At 41.8% G+C, this 25,740-nt stretch overlaps 1 protein-coding gene and 1 non-coding gene across 3 annotated transcripts in view; one reads left to right on the plus strand and one right to left on the minus strand.

The window, feature by feature from the left end:
• The window catches only part of DOK6 (docking protein 6), a 409,224-nt gene that overhangs the window by 221,074 nt on the left and 162,410 nt on the right, over positions 1-25,740 (minus strand). For both annotated transcript variants that reach the window (XM_005281485.5, XM_005281486.5), the window contains exon 3: positions 7,047-7,161. In XM_005281485.5, coding sequence (XP_005281542.1) covers positions 7,047-7,161 — 115 coding nt within the window. The remainder of the gene's footprint in view (positions 1-7,046; positions 7,162-25,740) is intronic.
• On the plus strand, positions 7,536-7,654 carry LOC135981967 (5S ribosomal RNA). The gene has a single exon (XR_010599186.1). It is a non-coding gene; the product is annotated as a 5S ribosomal RNA (ribosomal RNA).

Genomic DNA, 25,740 nt, shown 5'->3' on the forward strand with positions numbered 1-25,740 from the left:
CTGGGAGCTGGGGAGGAGAGGGGGGCGTGCCTGCGGACGGTCAACGTCAGCAATATGTCTCATGGCCTGCAATCAGATTACCCCGATGGGCTGCCTGCGGCCCATGGGCCGCAGGTTGCCCACCACTGGCCTAGGGTCTCGGATAGGTGTCTATTATTTTTTAACTCTAAAATAGATAAATACAACTAATAGACTCACTGACACATACCACCTATCTACCTTGGCTGCTGGTACCCTGAACTGGATCCTATAAAGCCACTGCAATTTTTTTTTCTTTTACCACAAAATTCACTTCTGTGTCAGGTTATCCCTCTGATTTTGAGTAGCCTTACGGATACCACTCATGTGAATGGAGTTAATCACATGGATAAACGTTTGCATGACTGGGGCCAAATGTGCATATCCAATGATATATCACTGTTGTACCCCCCATTTTGCAATCTCCCTTCCCAATATTTATTGTTATCCTTTGCAGTGTTACATCTAATTTAGACTGTCTGCTCTTAGAGAATGTCATTTTATTTGTCTATAATGCTCTATTATATGCATTCATGGTGTGACAGTGTACCCCATAAGGCTTTATGGGGAGGGGGTGCTTATAAATGTATGTATGACATAACTGGAATATGTTTTGTGCTGCCTGTGCCATGTAACATATCTCCGTAAGGGTTGTGATCTACTATATCTATTCATCCTATTTGTACGTATATATCATTTTCTACTCGAGCTTAAGAATATGGGCTGTATGCTTGCCTGATTTCTAAGTAAGCTTTGTGAGGCATTTGGTCAGCTTCTTTAGGAAGGAATTTGCCAGGTTAAGTACCTGATCAGGAGACACTTAGGGAACAATGCATCTTGGAATGCTCCAATCCACATGAGAAGTCTTCCTGGAGACATGCAAGATGCCATGTGGACAATGTAAAGACTGAGTCATGCAGGGGCATGTGACTTGCCCAGGTGACTCCAAAACTCCATCTTGGAGCTGGGCTTTGCAGAGGAGGGAGGTCTCCACCCACAAGAGAGAGTCTACTTAAACCTGTGGGAGATCCCTCCATTTTGTCTTCAGCTGGCTAAAGAAGGAGCCTCTCCACCCCCCTCCCCCCAGGATACTTGAAGGAGACTGAAACAAAGGACAGTAACTGCAGGGGGTGTGAGTGATAGCTGGACCCAGGCTAAAAGGAGCTTAGCCTGTAAAAGGGAGCACTCTGGAACTGGTGAGGAAATTATCTGTATTCAGTTTGATTAGGCATAGATCTGCGCATTTTATTTTATTTTGCTTGGTGACTTACTTTGTTCTGTCTGTTACTACTTTGAACCACTTAAATCCTACTGTCTGTATTTAATAAAATCACTTTCTATTTAGTAATTCACTCAGAGTATGTATTAATACCTGGGGGAGCAAACAACTGTGCATATCTCTCTATCAGTGTTATAGAGGGCGAACAATTTATGAGTTTGCCCTGCATAAACTTTATGCAGGGTAAAACGGATTTATCTGGGTTTAGACCCCATTGGGAGTTGGGCATCTGAGTGCTAAAGACAAGCACACTATTGTGAGCTGTTTTCAGGTAAACTTGCAGCTTTGGGACAAGTGATTCAGACCCTGGGTCTGTGTCTGGAGCCAAACAGGAGTGGCTGGCTCAGCAAGACAGGGTGCTGGAGTCCTGAGCTGGCAGGGAAAACAGAAGCAGGGGTAGTCTTTACACATCGGGCGGCAGCTCCCAAGAGGGTTTCTGTGATCCAACCCGTCACAGTGGCGTAGTCGGCAGGATCTGTGCACAGTTGATTGCTTTGAGATACTGGTAGTGATTTTAAGTGAGTTTAAGTGTGGTGGCTGGAGAACAGACAAAGTGGTTACTGGTTTGTTATTTTCTGTTTGCTTATTTCGGGCAAGGGAAGTAGGGACAGAAAAGGAAGCTCTCTCTGTTAACTAAGAATCCCCTGAGCTGAGTGCATCTCAGTTTCAGTGAACTGCAGAGGGGTTGTGGCCCAGCACAAGAAAGCAGGACAATGAGTACTAGTGATCTCAGTTCCAGTGAACTGCAGAGTGGTTGTAGCCCAGCACGAGAAAGCAGGACAATGAGTACCAGTGACGCTGCTATTAAACTAAAGCTGGCCAGGTTGGAAGCAAAAGAGAGAGAAAGTGAACATAAGAGACGGCTGGAACTAAGACAATTAGAAATTAGTGCCATGGAGGCAGAACATGCAAGGGAAGAGGCTGCCCACAAGAGAGCTATGGAGGTGGAGGCAGCGAGGGCGCGAGCGGCGGCGGAGGCAGAGGCAGCTGCCCACGAGAGGGCTATGGAGGCCCAGAGGGAGGCCCGGAAACATGAACTGGCTGTTATGGAGTCGAAGAGACGAAACCCTCCCCCTGCTGGCTCCACTTCCCCAAAAATCCACAAATGGGAGCGGCTATGTCCACAGTATGACGAGTCCAGCGATATCGCCGAATATTTCATCACCTTTGAGAGACTGTGCACCCTCCATGCCATCCCTGAAGATCAGAAGATGACCACATTGATAGCAAAATTGACTGGTAGAGCTCTGGACATATTCAATAAGATGCCTATTGATGATGCTTCAAACTATGGTAAATTTAAGGAACTGGTTTTGAAACAGTTTCAGGTTACACCTGAAACCTACAGGGTTAAATTCAGGAGCCTTAAGAGGGGAGCTGGATTAAGTAATGTGGCTTATGCCAATGAAATGAGAGATTTGGTAGATAAATGGGTGCGGGGGAGAGGCATTACCAGCTTTGAAGGGATGTGTGATCTAGTTACTCAGGAACATTTCCTGAATATGTGCAGTGATGAGGTAAAACAGTATTTGTGGGACAAAAAGGTAAATGCAGTGGGTGAATTAGCTGGGTATGCAGACTCTTATGAGCAAGCACAAGCTGCAATCAAACACAAACCACTGGCAGAAGGGTATAAGGTTGGGGGAAAGCAGAATAACCGTTTTACCCCTGGGTCTGGGAAAAAAGAGGCTGGGCGGTCACCCCCCCCATTCCCCTGGTACGCGTCCCAAATTTCCTGTGCAAGCAGAGGAGCCCAAGAGGTGCTATCATTGTAAGTCCACTGAGCACCTGAGGAATAAGTGTCCCTTACTGAGTGAAGCTGCGGCTTCTCAGAGCCAGGCTGTGGCCTCTTTCCACACAGGGTTTGTAAAGCTTGCTTCCACACAACCAAGCAATGAGCATATGCATGCTGTTAAATTGAATGGTCAAATGCTTCTTGGATTAAGGGACACGGGTGCTGAGATTTCTGTGGTCAGGAGGGACCTAATCCAGGAGAAGGATCTGTTGCCAGGTAAAATGGCAGAATTAGAGCTGGTCGGGGGTTACAAAGTCCTTGCACCTTTAGCTAAAGTACACATGCAAACTCGGGATTTGCAGGCTGAGCTGACTGTTGCAACGGTGGCAAACAATTTTGCACCGTTTCTACTGCGGAATGATTTCTTTAGTGTGGCAGAATCTGTCCCAGGGTTGGTTAGCAGTGAGAAGGAATCTTGTGCTAAAAGCCCCGGGGGGGGGGGTGAAGTCACACGGACTGCTGGGGGAATAGGAGAGTGTCTCTTAGGTTCCTCTGCAGCAGTAAAGGATGCAGCTTCGGGGGCAGGGCTGGTTGTGGCCAGTTCCTGTAGCCCTGGGGCTCAAGGGAAATTCCAGAGGGAGGAGCTGGATGAAGCCAGCTCCTGTCCCGTAATCATCTCCCCTGGGGAGGGGGATGTACCACCTTGTAGCAAGGAGGCCACCACAGCTGCTGACTGCCAGGAAGTTGCAGGTCAGCAGGGGGCTGGGCCTGCCCTGGGGTGCACAGAGGCGTGTGTCCCAAAGGTGGAAGTTGGGGTCCTGGGGACCGCTGTGGTGGGAACAGGCCCCAAGGACTCTATAGCTGAGTGCCAGCCCAACCCGAGTGGAAGGGGAGGGATTTTGCTGGCCAGTGAAAGGTCTGTTGTAGCTGGTAGCTGTGAGTCCACAGCTGGGGCAGGATCACCTTCCCTTTCAGGGGACACGAGAGTGTCGGACCCAGAGGGGAGATCAAAGAGGGAAGCCCAGATGGAAGGTCAGGGGGGGCCAGAGAGTCCACCCACCTTTTGTGGGGAGGGGCTTTCCCAGGAGGAGGGTGAAAAGTCTGCATTCGAAATGCCAGCCCCCTCTCCTGTGGATCAGGTTTTAAGGGAAACCTGGGGTTCAGGTCTCCAGGATGAGGGGGTCTATCCAGCTGACCCATTGGAAACAGGAAGTGGGGTGCCCAAAGGGGTCCAGAGCACCCCAGGGAAAGCTGCTGTTCTTGCTACACTTGCAAGAGATAAAACTCTCTCTCCAAGACGGGGGGGGGGGAAACTCTTCATGGGAGGAACTTCACAAGGGAGTGGGGCCCAGCCCAGAGAAACTCCAGAGGGAGGGGCCGAGGACCAGTATGGTTGTAGTACACCCTTTCCTGGCCAAAGACCCAAGCACATGCCCGAACTAGAAGTCTTCCCCAAAGAGGCAGAGGAATCTGCCTCAGAGGGTCTACCAGAGGGCACAGAGAACTGGGAAAATGCAATGGGTGCTAAACAAGTCAAATTGAGTGAACGAAGCCTGTCCACTGTAGATTTGCTGTTAACCTTGTGTCTCTTGCTAATTCACCTATGGGATAAAACAAAAGAATCCACACTAGTGGTAAACCCTTTAAAGATGTGGAACATATTTGATTTGTGGAATAAGCTGTTATACACGCTGGGGATGGTGACAGGACAGCCCCACCAGCGTGTTACTTTACAGCCCATACCTGTAAAAAGCAGCAAAAGCATAACAGGCTTATGCTGCTGTGTAGAAGGGGAAACTGAGGCACACCGCCTCATGGCATTGGTGGCTAAATGCCAAGATACCTCCACGTTAATGAGTATTGCTGCCTGCATTCTGTCAGCAATACTACATCCCTACCTGTTTGCAAGCATCTGGGGACCAGGGACCCCAAAACGGGCTAGAACCCCCAGGAGTGACACCATATGGTTTCAAGGTACTGAAAGGAAGTGTGACCAGAAACAAACAGAAATTTTACAGGTACTGCCTCCGCCATGGACAGTGTCCAAGTCTCTGGCAGTAAGTTCAGGGGGAGAGTGTGACAGTGTACCCCATAAGGCTTTATGGGGAGGGGTGCTTATAAATGTATGTATGACATAACTGGAATATGTTTTGTGCTGCCTGTGCCATGTAACATATCTCCGTAAGGGTTGTGATCTACTATATCTATTCATCCTATTTGTACGTATATATCATTTTCTACTCGAACTTAAGAATATGGGCTGTATGCTTGCCTGATTTCTAAGTAAGCTTTGTGAGGCATTTGGTCAGCTTCTTTAGGAAGGAATTTGCCAGGTTAAGTACCTGATCAGGAGACGCTTAGGGAACAATGCATCTTGGAATGCTCCAATCCACATGAGAAGTCTTCCTGGAGACATGCAAGATGCCATGTGGACAATGCAAAGACTGAGTCATGCAGGGGCATGTGACTTGCCCAGGTGACTCCAAAACTCCATCTTGGAGCTGGGCTTTGCAGAGGAGGGAGGTCTCCACCCACAAGAGAGAGTCTACTTAAACCTGTGGGAGATCCCTCCATTTTGTCTTCAGCTGGCTAAAGAAGGAGCCTCTCCACCCCCCTCCCCCCAGGATACTTGAAGGAGACTGAAACAAAGGACAGTAACTGCAGGGGGTGTGAGTGATAGCTGGACCCAGGCTAAAAGGAGCTTAGCCTGTAAAAGGGAGCACTCTGGAACTGGTGAGGAAATTATCTGTATTCAGTTTGATTAGGCATAGATCTGCGCATTTTATTTTATTTTGCTTGGTGACTTACTTTGTTCTGTCTGTTACTACTTTGAACCACTTAAATCCTACTGTCTGTATTTAATAAAATCACTTTCTATTTAGTAATTCACTCAGAGTATGTATTAATACCTGGGGGAGCAAACAACTGTGCATATCTCTCTATCAGTGTTATAGAGGGCGAACAATTTATGAGTTTGCCCTGCATAAACTTTATGCAGGGTAAAACGGATTTATCTGGGTTTAGACCCCATTGGGAGTTGGGCATCTGAGTGCTAAAGACAAGCACACTATTGTGAGCTGTTTTCAGGTAAACTTGCAGCTTTGGGACAAGTGATTCAGACCCTGGGTCTGTGTCTGGAGCCAAACAGGAGTGGCTGGCTCAGCAAGACAGGGTGCTGGAGTCCTGAGCTGGCAGGGAAAACAGAAGCAGGGGTAGTCTTTACACATCGGGCGGCAGCTCCCAAGAGGGTTTCTGTGATCCAACCCGTCACACATGGTACTGTATATTGTTTAATAATAATTAAGGAAGTGTATAGCTTTAAACAATCTAGTACATCTCTAAACAAATGTGTGTTATCAATTAATAACAAATGTGCAACTTTAAAGACTTTTTTTTTAAGTGCAATGTACCAATGGGTATAGTCACATACTTGTGTGGTTTCAAAACAAGAAAGCTAGTGTACTTTAAAAATATAAAGCATTTGGTGTCTCAGTAATGATAGGTAATTTTATGAACCACAAAACCCATATACACTCAGAACTTTACTTATTCATCATGTCAGGTAACTCTTCAATACACAAATTGCTTGAAGTTCAGCTTTAAAGTGTCCTGAGATTTTAATTGTTTTTTGCCTCTCTCTTTCGCATGACAGCATCACTCCCCTAGCAAATGCCTATAGCAACACTTTGCAAAAACCAGAATCCATGTCACTGCTTCCCTTAATAATGTCCCATAGGCATGGTTACTTGTTCTACAAGCTTAGCTGAAAACCTCAAGAGTCTCTGGACCATCTGGGCACAAAACCCAGACAAAGACAAATAAAAAATCAGCACCAAAACCGCTGTAAACAAAACACAATCAAAACTTCCAGTATTGCTTACTTTAAAAAAATACAACACATTCCCTTTAAGATAAGGCTTACTATTTATTCCTGTATCTTAATCCATCTTCTGAGTCATTGTTTCGTACACAGTTTGATTTCCTGAAGCTGGAGATGTGGTAGTAATTGCTTACCTGACTCACAGGCAAATGTCTTTGATGTCTCATCATGAAAAATAATTGCCACTGCATGCTTCTTTGTCTCTCTAGGCAGTCTGGTTATGTTTTTGATGTTGTGAAGCTCAGTTACCTTGAAGTGAAGAGAAACGTATTTTAGACCAGTGTATAAATAGTACAGAACACTCACCCCAGATGTTCAGTTTTCACTACAATCACCACATTGTCGGATCACCATCTGAATTCATTTTCTTGTAGCTGAGAAACAATATACAAGTGAGTCAAGTTAACAGCTGTAGAATTGTCTACAGAATTTATCTTCTGTCAAAAATGTGTGGTCTTATTTTTTTTCATTTTATGAGAATGTGCATAAAAAAGTATTAACCTATTCTTTTTCATTTAGACTGGCTTTGCACTCTCCCTATAATACAACAAACTTGTGTGAATATACAAATTAGCAAATCTGTTGCAGAATTTGTAGCAAGTATGTCACTGTTAAAGAAATATGTCTACGGCCATACCACCCTGAACACGCCCGATCTTGTCTGATCTCAGAAGCTAAGCAGGGTCGGGCCTGGTTAGTACTTGGATGGGAGACCTCCTGGGAATACTGGGTGCTGTAGGCTTTTTTGGAAACTCTGGTGGAGGTCCGTAGCGGTCCTGACGTGCAAATCGGTCGTCCGACCTGGGTATAGGGGCGAGGGGGGGAGGGATAGCTCAGTGGTTTGAGCATTGGCCTGCTAAACCCAGGGTTGTGAGTTCAATCCTTGAGGGGGCCATTTAGGGATCTGGGGCAAAAATCTGTCTGGGGATTGGTCCTGCTTTGAGCAGGGGGTTGGACTAGATGACCTCCTGAGGTCCCTTCCAACCCTGATATTCTATGATTCTATGATTCTATGAAATAGCAGTATCTTATTAGCCAAGGGAAGCAGCCAATTCATTGTGCCAATTAATACCATACACCTTCATATTGACACTGTGTCATTTATCTTTAAAGTGAAATTGGCAGCTCCAGTGCCGTCCTTGTCAGAACTAGAAAGTCATGATTCTAACTTTAACTGTATTGAGAAGGTCCAGGAAAAATTTAGCTAGAAGAAATTAGCCATAACATAAAAAATTAATTGTATACAAAATGCAATATTTATTTCCTCATCCTTCAAGACATATGGATAATTTCAATTAGCACTAAATGGGAGAAAAATACCCAGAAAAATACGAGTACTACTAGTACTGCCTATTAAATAGTACTTCCCATTACAAGGCCCTGATATTAGTTCCTCATAACTTTGTGAAACTTTAACTGTTTGGGCTGAAATTTTGCAGGCCAGGTGTCTCCCTCATGCTGAATTGTTCTGAAAAATTTCAGTCAAAACAGTTCAGCTATTTATAAAAAAGATTCTAAGGGTTTTACCCATAACAACAAAATTCTGGAGACCTTTCCTATGGACAGTTCTAGCACTCAGATTCAGGGACTAGAAATTTGGCAGGGGGATGACCTCTATGTCACCAATGGGCCTTTTGCTGTCCCCATGAAAATCTGCCCAAATTTGGCCAATTTATAAGCATTTGAAAAAACTCCCCTTTGCACATGCTCAGTAGAGACTTCAGGGATTTTAGCTGCTAAATTCTCACAAATTTCTATTCACGCTGAGTATGTTCCAGCCCAGGGCTACAAAGGACCTTCCCTATACTTGCTTGTTTGGGTTGCTATGGGCTGTGAGGGTCTGGACTCCAGAGCTGAGAGCAGGGAGTTTGTCTCATGAAAGCAACAAAACCCCTACTCCCAATACCCAGAATGCAGAGATCAAAAGATTACATGATCACATACTATATATTCCACAAGACCCCTGCCTCAGGGCACAGGATGGACAGTGCTCATCGAATAAACAGCTATTCAATATTTTGTTTTATCTTCATTGTTCAACATGTGGCCCTAAATATTATGTACTGCACACTGCTCTGAAGACAGAATTGTTCATTTCCTCACAGTTTTTTTTTTATGGCACTCATCACCATTGTATCTGAGTACTTCATAAACAATTCATTTAATATTCACAATACTTCCGCACCTCCGTGAGGTGAGGGGATGGCATTATCCTATTTTACAAATGGGAGCTGAGGCACATAGAGATTACGGTCAAAAGTATCCACTAATCTCAATTAGTGACACCTGTTGCCTCCAGAGAAGCTCCGCAAAGAAGGAAGGGGGAAAAATTCATTAATTAATGGTGGGAGGGTTGGAAGCCCAGAATCCAATAACTGAAGGGCAGGAAGATGCCAGAATTTAATAAATGTAGGGGAACCCAAAATTAATTCACTAGAAGATAGGAGGGGGCAGAAACTCCCAGGCTCATTAATTAGGAAGAGGATTTAGGGCTCAGAAATCATGTGTTTGTTTGAGTGGAGGGAGCCCAAATTAACTAACTGAGGTGTAGGTTAGTTCTCAGCGTTCAATTATTGGGGGAGCTCAGAATCTATTAAATTATTTATTATCAGCAATCCATGGACAGGGGGGTAGGGAAATAGGTTTCACCCATACTCTGAGTCCCTCTCAACTTCACCATAGGGCACTTGGATGTCAGTGATGCGTAGAAAACCCCCACACTCTGGCACCAGGACTATGGCCAAAATACAGGTGGGAGGAGCATTTGAGAGGAGTAGCTTTCTCTCTTCCCAGACTTCTCAAAACCCCAGCCAAGCTAGTGATGTGGTTATTTATTGGTGGGGGATTGAAGATGTAAATTAAACAGATGTAGCTTTGGAAGATTTGTAGCCTTGGAAGTGTGAAATCTCAGATACTTTTCACTACGGCTAGCAAAGTTGGGCCCATACTTTTAAAGGTATTTAGGTACCTCAGGATGCAGATATGTGGCTAGTGAGTTTTTTCAAAGATGCCTAACTGTCATTGACTAAAGATTAGGTGTTCAGAATCTAAATAGATAATCAACACTATAACATGCAAGAAATATAGATGACCCTAATTAAATGGGGAAAAGCATATGAAGAGGGTGTTGGATGTATTTGCATAAATGGTTGTGAGAACAACATTCAGAAAAACCCAGTACAATACCTACTAAATTAACAACGGAAGGTTTCTCTCTCTCTGGAGCAGGAGGAAAGGAAATATTAGATAATAATCTTCAAAAGCTTTGAATGGTGACAAGATGTCATAAACTGTATCAAGAACGCTTTAAACAACTCTTCAGCCAGAGGTGTGAGCTATTCTAGTTAGTGATTTTTTCCTTTATCGCTTGAGGATTAAAGATTATCAAAATGATCCTGCAGTAAATAGTTCCTGAGCTGCCACTGATTAAAAAAAAAAAAAAAAAAAAAAGAAAAAAAATACTCCAATCTGGGCACCTAAACTACATAAGAATTTTGACAGTAACTCAAATTTTATTCAGAGGCTACTATCAACAAAACTGGGGAGACATATTTAGCCATCCATACAGAAGCAAAAGATTCTACTAGTCCCTCATACTAATCAGTATATTAGATTATATCATGCAATAAATAATTGTATTAAAATACATCAGCAGTACATTTTCTACTGAAAAATCAGGATCAGTCACACACAGAGTAGCATTCAATATGGCCAGTTGGAAGTAAGCAGGGAGTGAGTCCTTCTGTTTCACTTACTGGGAAGAAATGCACTGCCTTGATTTTCATGGGAGTCAGATACAAACCTTGGGAGCACGGCAATACACAACACCTGTTTGCTTTACTCACAGTCTAAAGACACCAAAACTTCAGTGGGACAACACACATAAGTACAATGAAAAACATTTAATCCTTAACTGGGAGACCATTTTCTGCCACATTCTCTTTGTCCTTTTCTATGTGCTATGACCAGCACTGAGCTGCCATGGTTCTCCAGATTTTCAGTAGACTGTTTGTAAAGTTCCTTGTTTTGGGGGGTCAAGTACAGCTGCATGAAATTCACATTTTGTTTCATGGGATTTTGATTCCTAAAATGTTGTGGGCTCCCTGCCACTCATATTGGTTGTACATGGCGGAGGGGTAATTCTTTGTTGAATATTAATTTCATGTAGAAAATATGCTTATTTTTTCCATAAAAGTCATGAAATTTTCTATGGAAATGGGCCTATTCTCAACACCGTAAGAAAATATTTGGAGTTGTTTTGCATTTAATTACAACTGTTTCCCCTGTATAGACTTCTGTTGTTAGAAACCTCTCAAGGTTTAGAGCCTATTCTCAGGATTTTTCTTGGTCAATAGAAATAGAACTCTAGTACTGCATTTTTTTTTAAATGGCTACTTCTCTTGCCACTAACGAGACATTGCCTACTTGAACTCCAGCCATTTCCTGAAAGTGGAGTTACAATTACTTTCAGGTACTCCCAACTGCTCCTGAGCCCTGCTAATGACATTTGTGGTTTTCAAGTCACACATTTTCATTTTTTAAAAGTATTTCTCACCCATTCCGGTATGATATGCCCACACAAATAACAGGACAAATTGACCAAAAGGCTACACAAGTGAAACTGACTACTGAGAAATAGTGAAAAATAGACCATACTCAAAGTACTGCCAAGTGCATAAAATGAACAAAACTGGAAAAAAATAGTCAAGATGTTTGCTTTCATTAATCTTTTACTTATAACAATCTCAGACAAAACTGTCCTGTTAACTGATGCAAAAAGAATCACCTGAGCAATGGTGGTAGAGCCTTCCTAAAAGTGGGTGGGTCCCCGCCCCCTCCGTGGCTCCACCCCACCCCTTCCACCCAAGACCCCACCCCTGGCCAAGCCGGAGCAGGCTGGGAGCCACGGACCCTCCACCTGCCTGGAGTAGGGGGGTCAAGAGCATCTCCCAGCCCTTGTCCATGCTCAGCAGGCCCCCTGCTCAGGGTTTGTGGCTCCTGCACAGCTTTCCCCAACCTGGCTCTGGCCAGGGGATGGGGCCTCGGAGCCGCAGCCTGTCCATGGTAACAGCTGCGCTGCGTGGCCAGGCAGCTGTGGGGAGCCATGATGTGACCATCCACCTGCCCTGTGTGAGGGGTCCTGGGGGCAGGGATACGGGCTGCTCTCTTCCCCTCCCTTCAGCCCCGGCAGGTGGAGGGTCCGCAGTGCCCCATGCTGCCCAGGCTCCCTGGCTGGTCTCCAGGTGCCGGCCTGGCTGGGTAGGCAGGATGGCTCATGGCAAAAAGTGGACGGGCCAGCCCTGTCCGCTTTCAAAAAGTGGGAGGACCATGGCTCCTCCAGTTCCAGCACCCTTGCACCTTATAAAAGAAAATAATCCAGTTTTCACATCATTTTGCTTCTGGCATTTTAGCAACTCCCTCTGTTCATAATGGGCCAGGTCCTCAGCCCTCTTACAGCAATGCAAAAAGGGATAGAAAATTGTCTTTAAAAGCCTGCTAGGGATTATCCTTATATAAGGGAATCACTGATTTGCAGAAAGCTAGCATTGCTAGCTCTTCATCAACTGCTCCTGTCAGCTCAACTTGTACTGAGGACCAGATAAATTCATGACTGCTCCTAGCATCAAAATGTGGAAAGCTAATAGAAAGCAACTTACGCCTCTGTATTCAAGTGTGCTAAGTACAAGATCTTAAGTATCTAGTTGTGCTTGTGTCCACACTTAAATTTGTCTTCCACTGCTGTAAGTGGCCTATTTGCCAACATAGTAATATCACCTCCCCAAGCAGCATTGGGCCAAGGTCAAGGTACGGAGATCAACACTGCAGATATGTAGACACTGTGTTACCTGTGCCAACCCTAACAGTCATCCAGCAGCTGTCCCACAATACCCAACGCTGACTGCTGTGGTCACCATTGTGAACTCTACTGCCCAGGGATTATGGAGACTGGAAGCCACCCCTCTCCTTTAAACACCCACAAATTTTGTAAATTCCTTTTCCTGATTTCCTGTCTAGCAGCTCTCCATTGTTGTGTGCAACTGCCCAGCTGACCATGCCAGCTACATGCTCCAGACACACTCCAGCCTGGAGTAGACAAGAGATATTGGATCTCTTGGGCCTGTGGGGAGAAGAGGCTGTGCAAGCACAGCTATGGACCTGCCATGGAAATGTGGATATCTACAAGCAGATTGCTCAGCCTGCCCCTGTGGTTCCTGACTATTTTCTGTGGCTTGACCTTGGGTCTCAGGTCCTGGTTCCAGACTATGGCTTGACCCCACCCCTTCAGCTCTGGACCCAGGTTATTGACTGTGGCTCGACTTCCTTCTCCAGTCCATCTATGGACATGACAGTCTGCCTCTGGTCCCTGACACCCCCTTTCATGAAAACTCCTCTTTCTCATCCTTGTGTGTGCCTGAGCGCAATTATATTTCTCAAAATATGCAATGTTGTTGTAGTTCTGTTGGTCCCAGGACAATAGAGAGATGTGGGTGAGGTAATATCTTTTATTGGACCAACTTCTTGTCTCTCTCACCAACAGATTTTGGTTCAGTAATAGATATTACCTCGCCCAACTTGTCTCTTTCAGATTTCTCAATGGCTTTCATTCCAAGGCCTAGCTATGAAGTCTTGCTTTTACTTCAGATTGTTTTTTCCCCACTGTCATAACTATAAAGGGAAGGGTAACAGCTGTCCTGTGTACAGTACTATAAAATCCCTCCTGGCCAGAGACTCCAAAATCCTTTTCCCTGTAAAGGGTTAAGAAGCTCAGGTAACCTGGCTGGCATCTGACCCAAAGGACCAATAAGGGGACAAGATACTTTCAAATCTTGGGGGGAGGGGAGGGGGAAGGCTTTTGTTTGTGCTTTTTGTTTGGGAGTTCGTTCGCTCTTGGGACTGAGAGGGACCAGACATCAATCCAGGTTCTCCCCATCTTTCTAAACAAGTCTCTCATATTTCAAACTTGTAAGTAAAAAGCCAGGCAAGGCGTCTTAGTTTTACTTTGTTTTTCTCAACTTGTAAATGTACCTTTTACTAGAGTGTTTATCTTTGTTTGCTATACTTTGAACCTGAGGCTAGAGGGAGGTCCTCTGAGCTCTTTAAGTTTGATTACCCTGTAAAGTTATTTTCCATACTGATTTTACAGAGATGATTTTTACCTTTTTCTTTAATTAAAAGCCTTCTTTTAAAGAACCTGATTGATTTTTCCTTGTTTTTAGATCCAAGGGGGTTGGATCTGTATTCACCAGGAGTTGGTGGGAGGAAGGAGGGGAATGGTTAATTTCTCCTTGTTTTAAGATCCAAGGGGTTTGGATCTGTATTCACCAGGGAATTGGTGAAAGGTTTCTCAAGGCTTCCCAGGGAAAGGAATTAGCTTTAAGATGGTGGCAGCGGACCAGAGCTAAGCTGGTAGTTAAGCTTAGAAGTTTTCATGCAGGCCCCCACATTTGTACCCTAAAGTTCAAAGTGGGAATACAGCCTTGACACCCACTCTATCTGCCAGGCCATCTAAGAGAATGCCCTTGTGATGGTTGCTCCATTGTTTGGCAGTTAGACCAATTCAGCCCTAATAGCATGCAATCACTGGTCTTATGATTATAGATGGAGGGGGGAGTGTGTTGAAACAATGCTCCTCCTGACATTCCAACTGGTCATCTCAGAAATCCTATAATACATTTTGGGATATAGACAAATATATATTAACAAGCACTCCCACATTCATCAAAAGGTAGTTCTGCCACATTCAAGTCGTTCAACTGAATGGTCTTTCCTAGCCTCATTGCCTACGAATCTGTGAAAAAAAATACATGGTAAAAAATAAAGCTTTTGCTTTGCTGTTCAATGGACACTCAGGATCACAGTCATCAGGACACTGGTTTTCCTATGACTATGACAAAACTTAATATTAAGAGTATTTTCCTTACATTGTAAATCAAAATCATGAGTTGGCCCCCTTCAGAAAGCTGGCACAATTACTCCTATCCCTAGTGAAAAGAATGTCGACTGTCCAGCCTAATGCAAAGTCAAACTACTCTAGCTATCCCCAAAATGTTGTTGTTGTTGTTTAGAATGGGTAATTTTGTTCGAGTGATCAGTCACTATGATCATATATTGGTATTCCACTACATATTACTGTACAAGTTAACACTACTGACGATTTTTCTATTAAGGCATTATCTATTTCACAGTAATATGGCCCTTGTTTCTGCAGCACTGACTAATCTCTATTATGTCTAGTGCTGTTTCTGAATCTAGAATCTTGTTCTTTTCCAAGCCAGGTCTCTGATGCAATGTCTCACAATGCTGTCCAAGGACCAATTTCAGATGGTCTATAGAGCTATTTCTGTTACAGAGATTAAACATATGGAAGTCTGGAAATTCTTGATAGCATAACCTAGCATTCTTTATGCAGAGATGATGTGTAACTCTTGATAGTGGGGGGGTGGCACAATTTAAAGGTTCGGCCACCCCTGAACAGCTTGAGTCATGGCCCGCCCTAGGCAGATCCCCCTTACCCTCACTCTCTACTCCCAGAAAGCAGCAGCCCTTCCCTGCAGTGCCCAGCTATTGCTCCTGCCTCTCCCCGCGGGGCACAGCTCATAGTTTGCTCATCCTCCGAGGTCACTTACCTGGCTCAGCTCCACCAGCTGCTGTGCAGGGCCGGCTCTGAGTCAACAAGAAACCCATGCACGGGAGTTGGGCAGCCCTAGCCCCGCCCCAAGCCCTTGAAAGCTGGGTGGTTTCCAGCTGTGGCTTCCAAGGCTCTCCGTCTCTCCCCCAACCCCCGCAGCCAGGGGCTCTTGCGCATTAGCCACCCCATGGCCCTGGTTAAATCCCCCCCAGGTCTCTGTGCGAGACCCAAACAAACATCGGGGCAGGCGCCCGGCTTCACGGGCCCCTGCAAGCCTCTGGCAAGTGTGGCATTTGCCTTCCACGTGCAGCCCCGTTGATGTGGCTGGAGAGTCACTGTGGGTCAGCACCAGGGAGACACAGGGAAAAGGGGGACAGCTCGCTATTGCTGGCATCTCTGTTTTGAAATAAACTACTGTGCACTCACGTATTTAGAACCCACTCCCTTAAAAAAAATACAAATAAAAATATAAGCCTCTGTCTGTAAGGGTTTCCAAAGGCTTTTTAGACAAACTAACTCCTCCCCCCATCCAAAAAATACTACACAAGAACAAGCACCTTAAACATCCACTCCATGTCTTCATTGGGTGTGTCTTTGGTATGAATTCAATTGTGATCATATTTGCAGATGACATCTAAACAGGAGAGCTAATAAACCCACAACACAGAACCAAACTGCAGAGTGATATGAGCTTCACCATCCATCCCCTTTAATCTACAATAAAAAAATATATATATTATGCAAAAAAAAAGTCACACAAAAAATGGAATTAACAACATACATTCTTAACTTCACCATTCAGTTGCACTGGTTTTGGTTACACCTACTTTGTTTATATCTCTGCATAAAGTAAATTTTTCAGGACAGGTGCTTTGTTATTATGGTGATGCGGGATATACAGGTAAATAGATGGATCAATACACTGATAGTCTTCATATCTGTCTGTGAAGCACAGAACATATTGTTAATACTGTATTAATAATCATAATTAATAATAGAGCTGTGGGGGCTACAGGCATCAATAAGAGATTTGATTATAATAAATGTAAAATCCTACATACCAGGAGATGCAGTGAATTGCACAGATACAAAATGGGATGACTAACTAATAGCTGAACCAATCACACTGAAATGAGTTCATTTTCATTTTGCCTACTTAATACTCTACTAAAATTACTTTCTTATTCAACCAGGTTATACTGTGGAATTGAGATTTACAGGGGAGCGGAGGAAGGTCCACATTAATACATGTCTTAATATATGCCTTGCAAAGTTACAAAAGGGATCAGCTGCACTATTCATATATGCAAATAAATCTTGGCTGTGTATATAACTCACATCCAGGAACATGATCCTAAAATGATATATTTAAACAGCTCACTGCTCCACAGTGCAGACCTAAATTATAGTCAGAAAATAAATCCCTATGACAAACAAAAACAGATAATTGAAGACATGCAAAAACAATATATAGAACTATAGAAATGAAGACTAAGGGACTTTGAGAAGTTATCAAGTCCAGCACCCTGCATTGAAGCCAAGTAAACCTAGACCATCCCTTACAGTTTTCTGTCCAAACTGTTCTCAAAAGCCTCCAGTGATGGGGGTTCCACAACCTCCTTTGGAAGACTATAGTTATAAAGTTTTTTCCTAATATCTAACTTAAATCTCCTTTGCTGTGGTTTAAACGCACTACTTTTGTCCTACCTTCAGTGGACATGGAGAACAATTGATCACAGTCCTCTTTATAACTATTCTTAACATGTTTGAAGAAGTTTCAATTTGTGATCCACTATAACCCCCGATCTTTTTCAGCAGTAGTACCACCACCTAGCTACATAGTCCCCATTTTGTAAGATTCCTAAGTGAAGTACTTTGCACTTGTCTTTATTGAATTTTATCTTGTCGATTTCAGACCAATTATCCAATTTGCCAAGATCATTTTAAATTCTAATCCTGTCCTCCAAAGTGCTTGCAATCCCTTCCAGCTTGGTGTCATCTGCAGACGTTATAAGCCCTCTCTTCACTCCATTATCCAAGTCATTCATGAAAATATTGAATAGTACTGGATCCAGGACTGACCCATGTGGGATCCTACTAGGTACCCTCCCAGTTTGACAGTGAACCACTGATAACTACCCTTTGAGTATGGTCTTTCAACCAGTTGTGCACCCACCTTATAGTAATTTCATTTAGACCACTTTTCCCTAGTATCATCAGAGGAAATTGAAAAACACCAAACATTTTATTCTTAGGCATGTCCTGTTTGAATAATCCTAAAAATATGTACTTCCTCATATCTGGAAGTAGGACAGGGAATGTTCTTGAGAGTCCTTATACCTCACAGTATTTACATTGCACAGATTCTGGAAATTGCCTGGGTGGAAGGAAAGGTCTGAACTGACATGAATGGATTTCTATTTTCTAGCATGCCACTAGCTTCCTGTCACTACATTTCTATTAACAACAACAACAGAAGTAGAGGAAAAGGACTGCAAAATGTAACTGTTCATCCTTTTCTTTCTGAATAATTGCCCACATGCTACCATCTGCTGTGCAATACAAGCACATAATGACGTGAAGAAGGGACAGCCAATGGAATGACAAAGGGCAGCAGCTCTGCTGCATTCTTACTTGGGCCCCAGACACTACAGAAGTCACTCACTCCAGAAGGGACAACACTGCTAGATGTACAGTGATCCAAACAGAAAATTGCATAGTGCTTGAGTCAGCAGTAGCTCCCTTTACGTGACTGAACCCTACTGACATCAAGTGGAGGTTGTGCTGGAGTTGCATAGCTTTGTGGCTCTAAAGGAGGCCATGCGGTCATTGAGACGCAAGGAGACCCAGAAAATGCAGAAGTCCGGGTTTACAGGGGGATGTGTCCCCCAGATCTGTGAGTATTTGTGGAAGCTGAACTCAACTGATATGGACAGCAAATCCTGCCCTGTTAACCAGAACAATTAGGATGAAATGCATTTTCCTAGCTCCAGTGCAGCTTTTTAATGGATAAGGGTACAGCATGTGGTCAAGCACAGATATGGAAGGCTGAAGAACAAGCTTGAACAAAAAATATTTAAAAATCTGGATACTGCAACAACTTTTAGAGGGGGAAGTGACAAAACTGAACGGAGAACAAGAGAACAGATAAGACAACACAGAATTAGATGAGGAAGGTTGAAGAGTGTATCAACAAAGTAACTGTGAAGGAAGAAGAACAGAATAGAGGAATGAGAGAAAATGTAAACTAAGACCAGAGCATACTGACTGAGAACAAAGTTCTTTTCACCCCTGAAGGTGGATTTTCCCCGCAACAGGGCAGGCAGTAGTGCCTGTAACGCCATCCTCCAGGAGTTCTGCCAGGGAGACACATAGTGGCCTCTACCCTTGCTCCCCAGGGCATGCCTCCAGCCACTTGGCCTGAAGAGAAAGGCTTGAAAGCACCTGCCTCCAGGCCCAACATAGGCGGCCTCCATCCTGGCGAGCTCACATAACAGGAAGGTGACTCAAGCGTCATGAATGGAAAAGGCGGATGAGAGAGAGACTAGCCTGAAATAAGTGAGAAAGAATAAACATACAAAATGTAGAGAAGGTACAGTCAAGAAAGGTCACTACAAGAAAATGAAAATTTGACAGGAGAAAATATGCACAGCTCAGAAAATGAACATTCTATTATTTCTTATTGCCTTTTGATTTTAAATTTGATCTTTTAAAACAACTGAAACATTCTGTAGATCAAAATTCATCAGTTATTTTTGAGAATGCAATCTTTATTATTTTAAATTTTGAACTAAGTGAAAAATAAATAAAAATCTTTCATTTATCCTGAGGATTTAAATAATTTTTAAAAACCTGGAAATTGTATTTATCATTTGAACCGTAAAACTGATTGACCTTCACCTTCAACAGAGCATCATCATCATCATTAAACTGACTCCCGGGAAATTCACCCTGCCGCACCCTGTCATCATAGGATGCAAAACCTGTCCAGCTACCAAACAAATCCATTCCAGAATTCTTTTGTCTTGTTTCCATGAAATCTAATTATTAAAAAAAAAGCCAGCATTTGATGGGGGTGGGGGGGTTGCTATATATTTCACAACACATATTAAGTGCTCCACAGTCTCTACAAGTTGGGACTACCAAATCTGCTTGATCATTGCAAATTATTCATGTAGACTGGCATTCATTAGGTAATAAGGCAGAGCCCTCATCACAGCAAGTTATTTCACTTTGTCTCTTGAAGTACACTACTATGCTTCCAGAACTGAACAACTGCTGTGTAATCCGTAAAATCAGCCAGCCCACTGGGGTTACAGTGCTCCCAGTCAATCATCAGCAGTTGTAAAATGGAGTTTAAAGCCTCATTGTGATCTCTCTTATTTTAATCACCAATTATTATTTTTATAGCTACTGGAAAAGAATTGCCTTTATACTTCAAAACAATGTTTTGTATCATGCAGACAAAGATTAATCAACTGTAATATAAAAAAACCCAACCTCCACGATTCCCCCCATATATTTTCCAAACTGTACCATTCATTTTAATTCACAAATTGAATATCATAGAACAATCATCTTGGTGCATGATTAAAATATAAAAACCTCAGGGAGAATTGAAAGTTTGGAAATGTTTTAAATAAGGCATATTTTGGTTAAAAGAACCTCGCAATTTAGAATCCAAATTTAGATTTGAAAAATAAAGTAGTTTTGAGGATGTGGGGAAGAGGGAGTTTAAAAAAAAAAACAAATATGAATAGCAAACATCTCATTATCTTCGTTCCAAATTTCAATAAAGTTGTTTTTGTTTGTTTTCTAAAATGGATCAGTCCCCTGATGTGATGGGAATGCAAATACAATAGCATTGTGCTTTTGTCTGAGAAACAGAAATGGAGAACTGATCATTTTAGTGTAATCATCCAAGCAGACAATAATACATGAACTTCATAAATGGTGAAATTATTTCACCTTTAATAATATATTTAGATTACTACAGTATGACAATACTGGTAGAGTATGCCAGTCAGCTTTCATCTTTCATCCATCATAATGCTCTCCAATAGTCCATTTGGGTCCAAACTTTTCATAATTGATCTGAATCCAAACGTGATTTTTTTTTCCCCTGTGAAATTTCAGTTTGAGTAAAATCAAAAGTAAATATACTTTTCCAACTTTTAAATGTTGCTCCTGGTTTGCTAAAAATGACACCATTATCAGAACTCCAGATCTGTCACTAACAGCTGTTTATTAAGTTTGAAGTTACTTTAGAACAAATTGTGTCTAAAAATTCACTTGTGTATGTATAGCAGAATATTTTCATTAGGGTTTAACAACGTAATAGTTTTTGGAACTACTGAACTGCTAAATTCTGCTCCTTAAAATGACGTAAATCCAGACACACAGTTTCCTTCAGTAGAAGTAGGTGTTGAACTCTGCACAGATGAACTTGTGAAATCATGAGCATAAGTCTGATTTACCCCATTTTGAATAAAATGAGAATTTGCCCCAATGATTTTTAAAGTTTTTCATCAGACAAATTAAAATGAGACACATATGTGTATATTGTGTTGGACTGGACAGGCATGGCTTTAACTGACTCCTGCAAAATTCAGGTGTACAAAATTCAGGGCATAATTTTCAACCACAATTTAAGTCTCTGAGTCGGTCAAGGCACTCCATGTAGGTAGACTACTGATCCTGCGTGTAGTGTCACTGACTTCAAAAGGATGCTGTCTATGTGGAGCTCATTGAGGAATCAGGGCCTAGCATCTAGCACTGATGTGTCTCCTCAGACAAATAAATTAAGAGATTTGGGGCCTGATTCAGCAAATCACTTAAGCATGTATTTAACTATAAGCACAAATAGTTCTATGCACTTAAATTAATCATGCACATAAATCTTTGCAGGATTGGTGGCCTTATAAAATACATTGTGATAAATACAAATAAGGCTAACATTTTCAAACCATGTAGACAAGCCCTTAAGTGAACACTTAGTTGGTGGCAAGCTGGGGTGTAAATCAAGCCCTCATTAGCCTGCTGCAGATTAAGTGTCCATGTGAACCCTGCTGCCACACAATAAAAGTTTTTTAGTGAAATTTGATCTACCCTCTTTGAAAGGGAAGTAAATTAAAGCGCACTATGGAACATTTAGTGTGCAGCAGCAGAGTTCACAGGGACATTAAATGCACAGCAGGCCAGGGCAGGATAGATTTGCACCCCAGCTTGCTGCAAAGTAAGTGTTCTTGTAGACAAACCCTAAGCAATATGAGAGATTTTGGCTATATCTAGTCTAACCACAGTGAGGACCATGATAATGTGAACTACGTACCTTTTAGTTCACACCAACAGTGTCCACTCAGGCCAGGAATAGAGTGCAACACATTGTTGTGGTCTGCAGTTCACACTCTGCAATGCAGTGACCTAGGCACTTAGGACCAGGTCCACACTACACAACATAGCTACCATCTCTGGGGGAGATGAATTAACTACGCTGCCAGGAAGCTCTCCTGTCGGCTTAGTAGCATCTTCACTAAAGTGCTACAGCAGGTCAGCTGCACCACTGTAGCATTGTACATGAAGACAAGCCCAAGAATCTTTTACTCTAAATGCAAAGGCAACCAATGTATGCATTTACAATTATTATAGTTGCTATGTACAAGAAATTAATCATATTATATTACTTGTGGAATTCCCTATAGTATATACGAAAACTACAACAGTCAATTGGGTAAAAGATATAAAACGTTTTTACATCAAACATTTTACATTACAATATATGAAGCAGCACAAAGAAGTTAAAAATATTCTGTCTTTCAGAATTCTGTACTAATTTCATTCAGAAATTGTCTGAAAAAGAGGATATTCTGTATTAGAAACCCAAAAGATACTGAGACATGGGGCTGCTGAAAAAAGGAAGCACATGGTAGTTTGAGAAAAATGAATGAAAGACTCTGGAATGAAAGTACAACCCTTTGTCTGGGATTTCTGCATATTTTTAATTTGACATTTCTAGTATTTATTCTTCTAGAACTTCTTTTTATTGTTTCTATTGCATCTGCTTTCAAAATTAAATGAAATTTAGTAGCTGATTATATGAAAATTCTTTTAGCTTAATTGTCATTGGGGATAAATTTGTTTAGAATATCTGTTATGACAATTATCTACAGCTACATTTTCAACCCTAATGCATTTTTAATAGCATTCTTCATCAGCCAGTGATTTGAATTTCAAATTTCCTTCTATGAAGTAGTAAAAATTAGAGACAGAATTTCTATAGCAATATTCATAATAAATTGTTCTTTTTTATTTACTCTAGAAGGACTCTCTTGCAGTAAACATACAAAATGCTTGAATGAGCCTTTTAATACGCATAAGGCTTGTTATATTTAGTCTCTCTTTACTACCACAGAGAGTGAAAGTGACAATAAATCTAAATGTCTTCCCTAGCATCATATTCAACCTTAATGTGTTTGGATGTGATGTTTGTACCTGTTTGCTATTAAGGACATTTCTTGTTCTCGTTCCCATTTGAGAAACCTACACTCATTCCATGATTCACCTAACAAAATGCAATGTAGCTTTAAAAAACAAAATATCTTAAAAAACAAAATATCCCTACTAGTGTTACTGATAGTATGTTAGATGGTTAAGTTTGAAATAGTTCAAATTTGCTTTTTCCTGTTTATGCTGTTCACTTCTCCTACTTAGATAATAACAGAGTAGTTAATTCCTTTAATCTGTTATACACTTTAAAAAAACAAACAAACAAAAAACAACTCTATGGTAAAAGAATTTTATGGTTGCAAAGTCAAGCATCCCAAAGCTAGGAAATACTAGAATTAAGGTTACCTGTGCAAGCTTTATTCATACCCTTGTGCATATGCATTATGATACAGTCTTTATTACTTGATAAGATTCTATTTTTTTCCATAGGACCCCTGCCTTATTCCGTGCACATGATGGACAGAGCTCAGTGAATGAGCAGTTATTCAATGTTTATGCTCGTTGTTCAATGTGTGGACCATGCCTTTACTGCACACTATTTAAACCCTACCCCAAAGAAAGAATTATTAATTTCTCCATGGGCTTTTCTATGCTGCTCATCAATAACAGTATCTGAATGCTTCACAGTCAATCTTCATATCACATCTCTGTAAGGTGAAGGGTTGGGAATATCCCTATTTTACAGATAAAGAGCAGAGGCAAAGAGAGACTGAGGTCAAAATTTGTCCATTAACTTGGATGCCTGATTTGAGACACATCGTACCTGACTTTTCAGCATACTTACCATTAGACAGTACTTTATATGTTCAAAGCAAAGATCCCATTGACTTTAGTTGCTCCGCACTCTAGCAAATTAGACCCTGTGGTCCCAAGTCAGGCACCCAGAAAACAAGTCACACATAATTAGTGATACCTGTGAAAAGTTTAGGTTAAAAATTGCTTGAATGGAACTTTGTGGCAGGGGCAGAGATAGGATCTAATTCTCCAGGGCAGTATTCAACTGCCTTTACTATGAGACAATCTTTTCTCTTCATGCAATAATTCCATTTCATTCACTACACATCCTTCAAATTGTGCAAAAAATGATTAAAGGGTCTTAAAGATAACAGCCTATTTAGCCAACTAATCACGACTATGTTCTTTTTGCTCTTTAAGAAATTCCTCTGACTATATAAAAATCAGATAGAGTAGTTTGGCCACCTAGGCCATCTGACTTGTTATTATTGAGACTTAATTGTTTTATATGAAAGCACTTGGTGAGACAACTTTTCTTTTCTGTATACATTTTTTTTATCTAACTGTCCTGTCTACCTTACAATTAATTCAAAACAAAATCCCCAATCCTTCAAACAATTCCACACAAGAGTAGATAATGGACTACACATGTGTATTCATGTGCAACATGTGGGCCTAAATTTGTAAGAGTTCAGTCAGGTCCCTACTCTTCAGTCAGTATGTTAGAATGGTGCTTTCTCAATTACACTGTAGAGGGGAGAAAACAATTGTATTGCTTTAATACACTCTTAGTTGAAGGGGATTTCATTGTGTTAGTTTATATTCTGCCCTTTGATGTACTGAAACTCTATTAACAGCTTTATTACTGCACAGTTCCAATTATATTTTGTAATTTGCTTTTTGGTACACAGAATGCCTGTTTTGAACAATGACATTATTCAGATAGCTGTATATTTAAAAGGGGCTGATAATTACTGTAAATTTTACGGTTTGGTGTGCAGAACACTCAGTATATTAAGTTATTCTGCAAACGATTACTCATTTAAATGAGGTTCACTTTAATCAGTTACCACTTCCAAGGCAGCTATCTCCTGACTAATATATATTTTCATCTTCAACCTCTAAATAAACTTAGTAAAGATGGTTTCTCATCTCACAGGTTAACTAAAACATTTTCAAAACACAGGACTAAAGTGGGGGGGGGGGGAAGAAGCAGGTGAGATTTTCAAGAGTGCTTAAGACCCATTTTCAATAATGACTTACGCCCAGATTTTTAAAAGCATTTAGGCATTGCAATGCTCAGCATTGCAACACCTAAGTGTCATTTCCAAAAATAAATTAGGCACTTAAGGCTAGATTTTTAAAAGGTCTTTAGGTGCCAAATCACCATTGTAAACAAAATTCTGGTGCCTAAATACATTTGAGAATCTCCCTTTTAAACTCCTAAATCAGTTAGGGGTTGCAGCATTTAGCATGGCAATACCCAATACCTTTACAAATCTGGGCCTGAGTCACTACTGAAAAGAGTCAAATCCTAGTGAGGAAAAATAAAAGGGTGCAAACTCTGGCAAATCAGTTGTGACAGTACAAGAAAGAATTTGAACAGCAAATAGCCAAGGACACAAAAACTAACAGCAAAAGTACATGAGCAGCAGGAATCCTGCCAAACAGTCATTGGAGCCACAGGCAAGAGAGGTGCTGAAGGAGCATGCAGGGAAAACAAGGTTGTTGCAGAGAAGCTAAATGAATTCTTTGTATTAGTCTTCATTATAGAAGATATGGGGAGATCCCCACACCTGAGTCAATATTTTTTAGGTGACAAATCTGAATAGCTGTCCCAAAGTGATCACACAAAACTGGGTGACAAAATGGCAGATGGTATCAGAGGGGTAGCCGTGTTAGTCTGGATCTGTAAAAGCAGCAAAGAGTCCTGTGGCATCTTATAGACTAACAGACGT

Source organism: Chrysemys picta, chromosome 2 (genome assembly GCF_011386835.1).
Source record: "Chrysemys picta bellii isolate R12L10 chromosome 2, ASM1138683v2, whole genome shotgun sequence".
NCBI classification, from domain to species: Eukaryota; Metazoa; Chordata; order Testudines; family Emydidae; genus Chrysemys; species Chrysemys picta.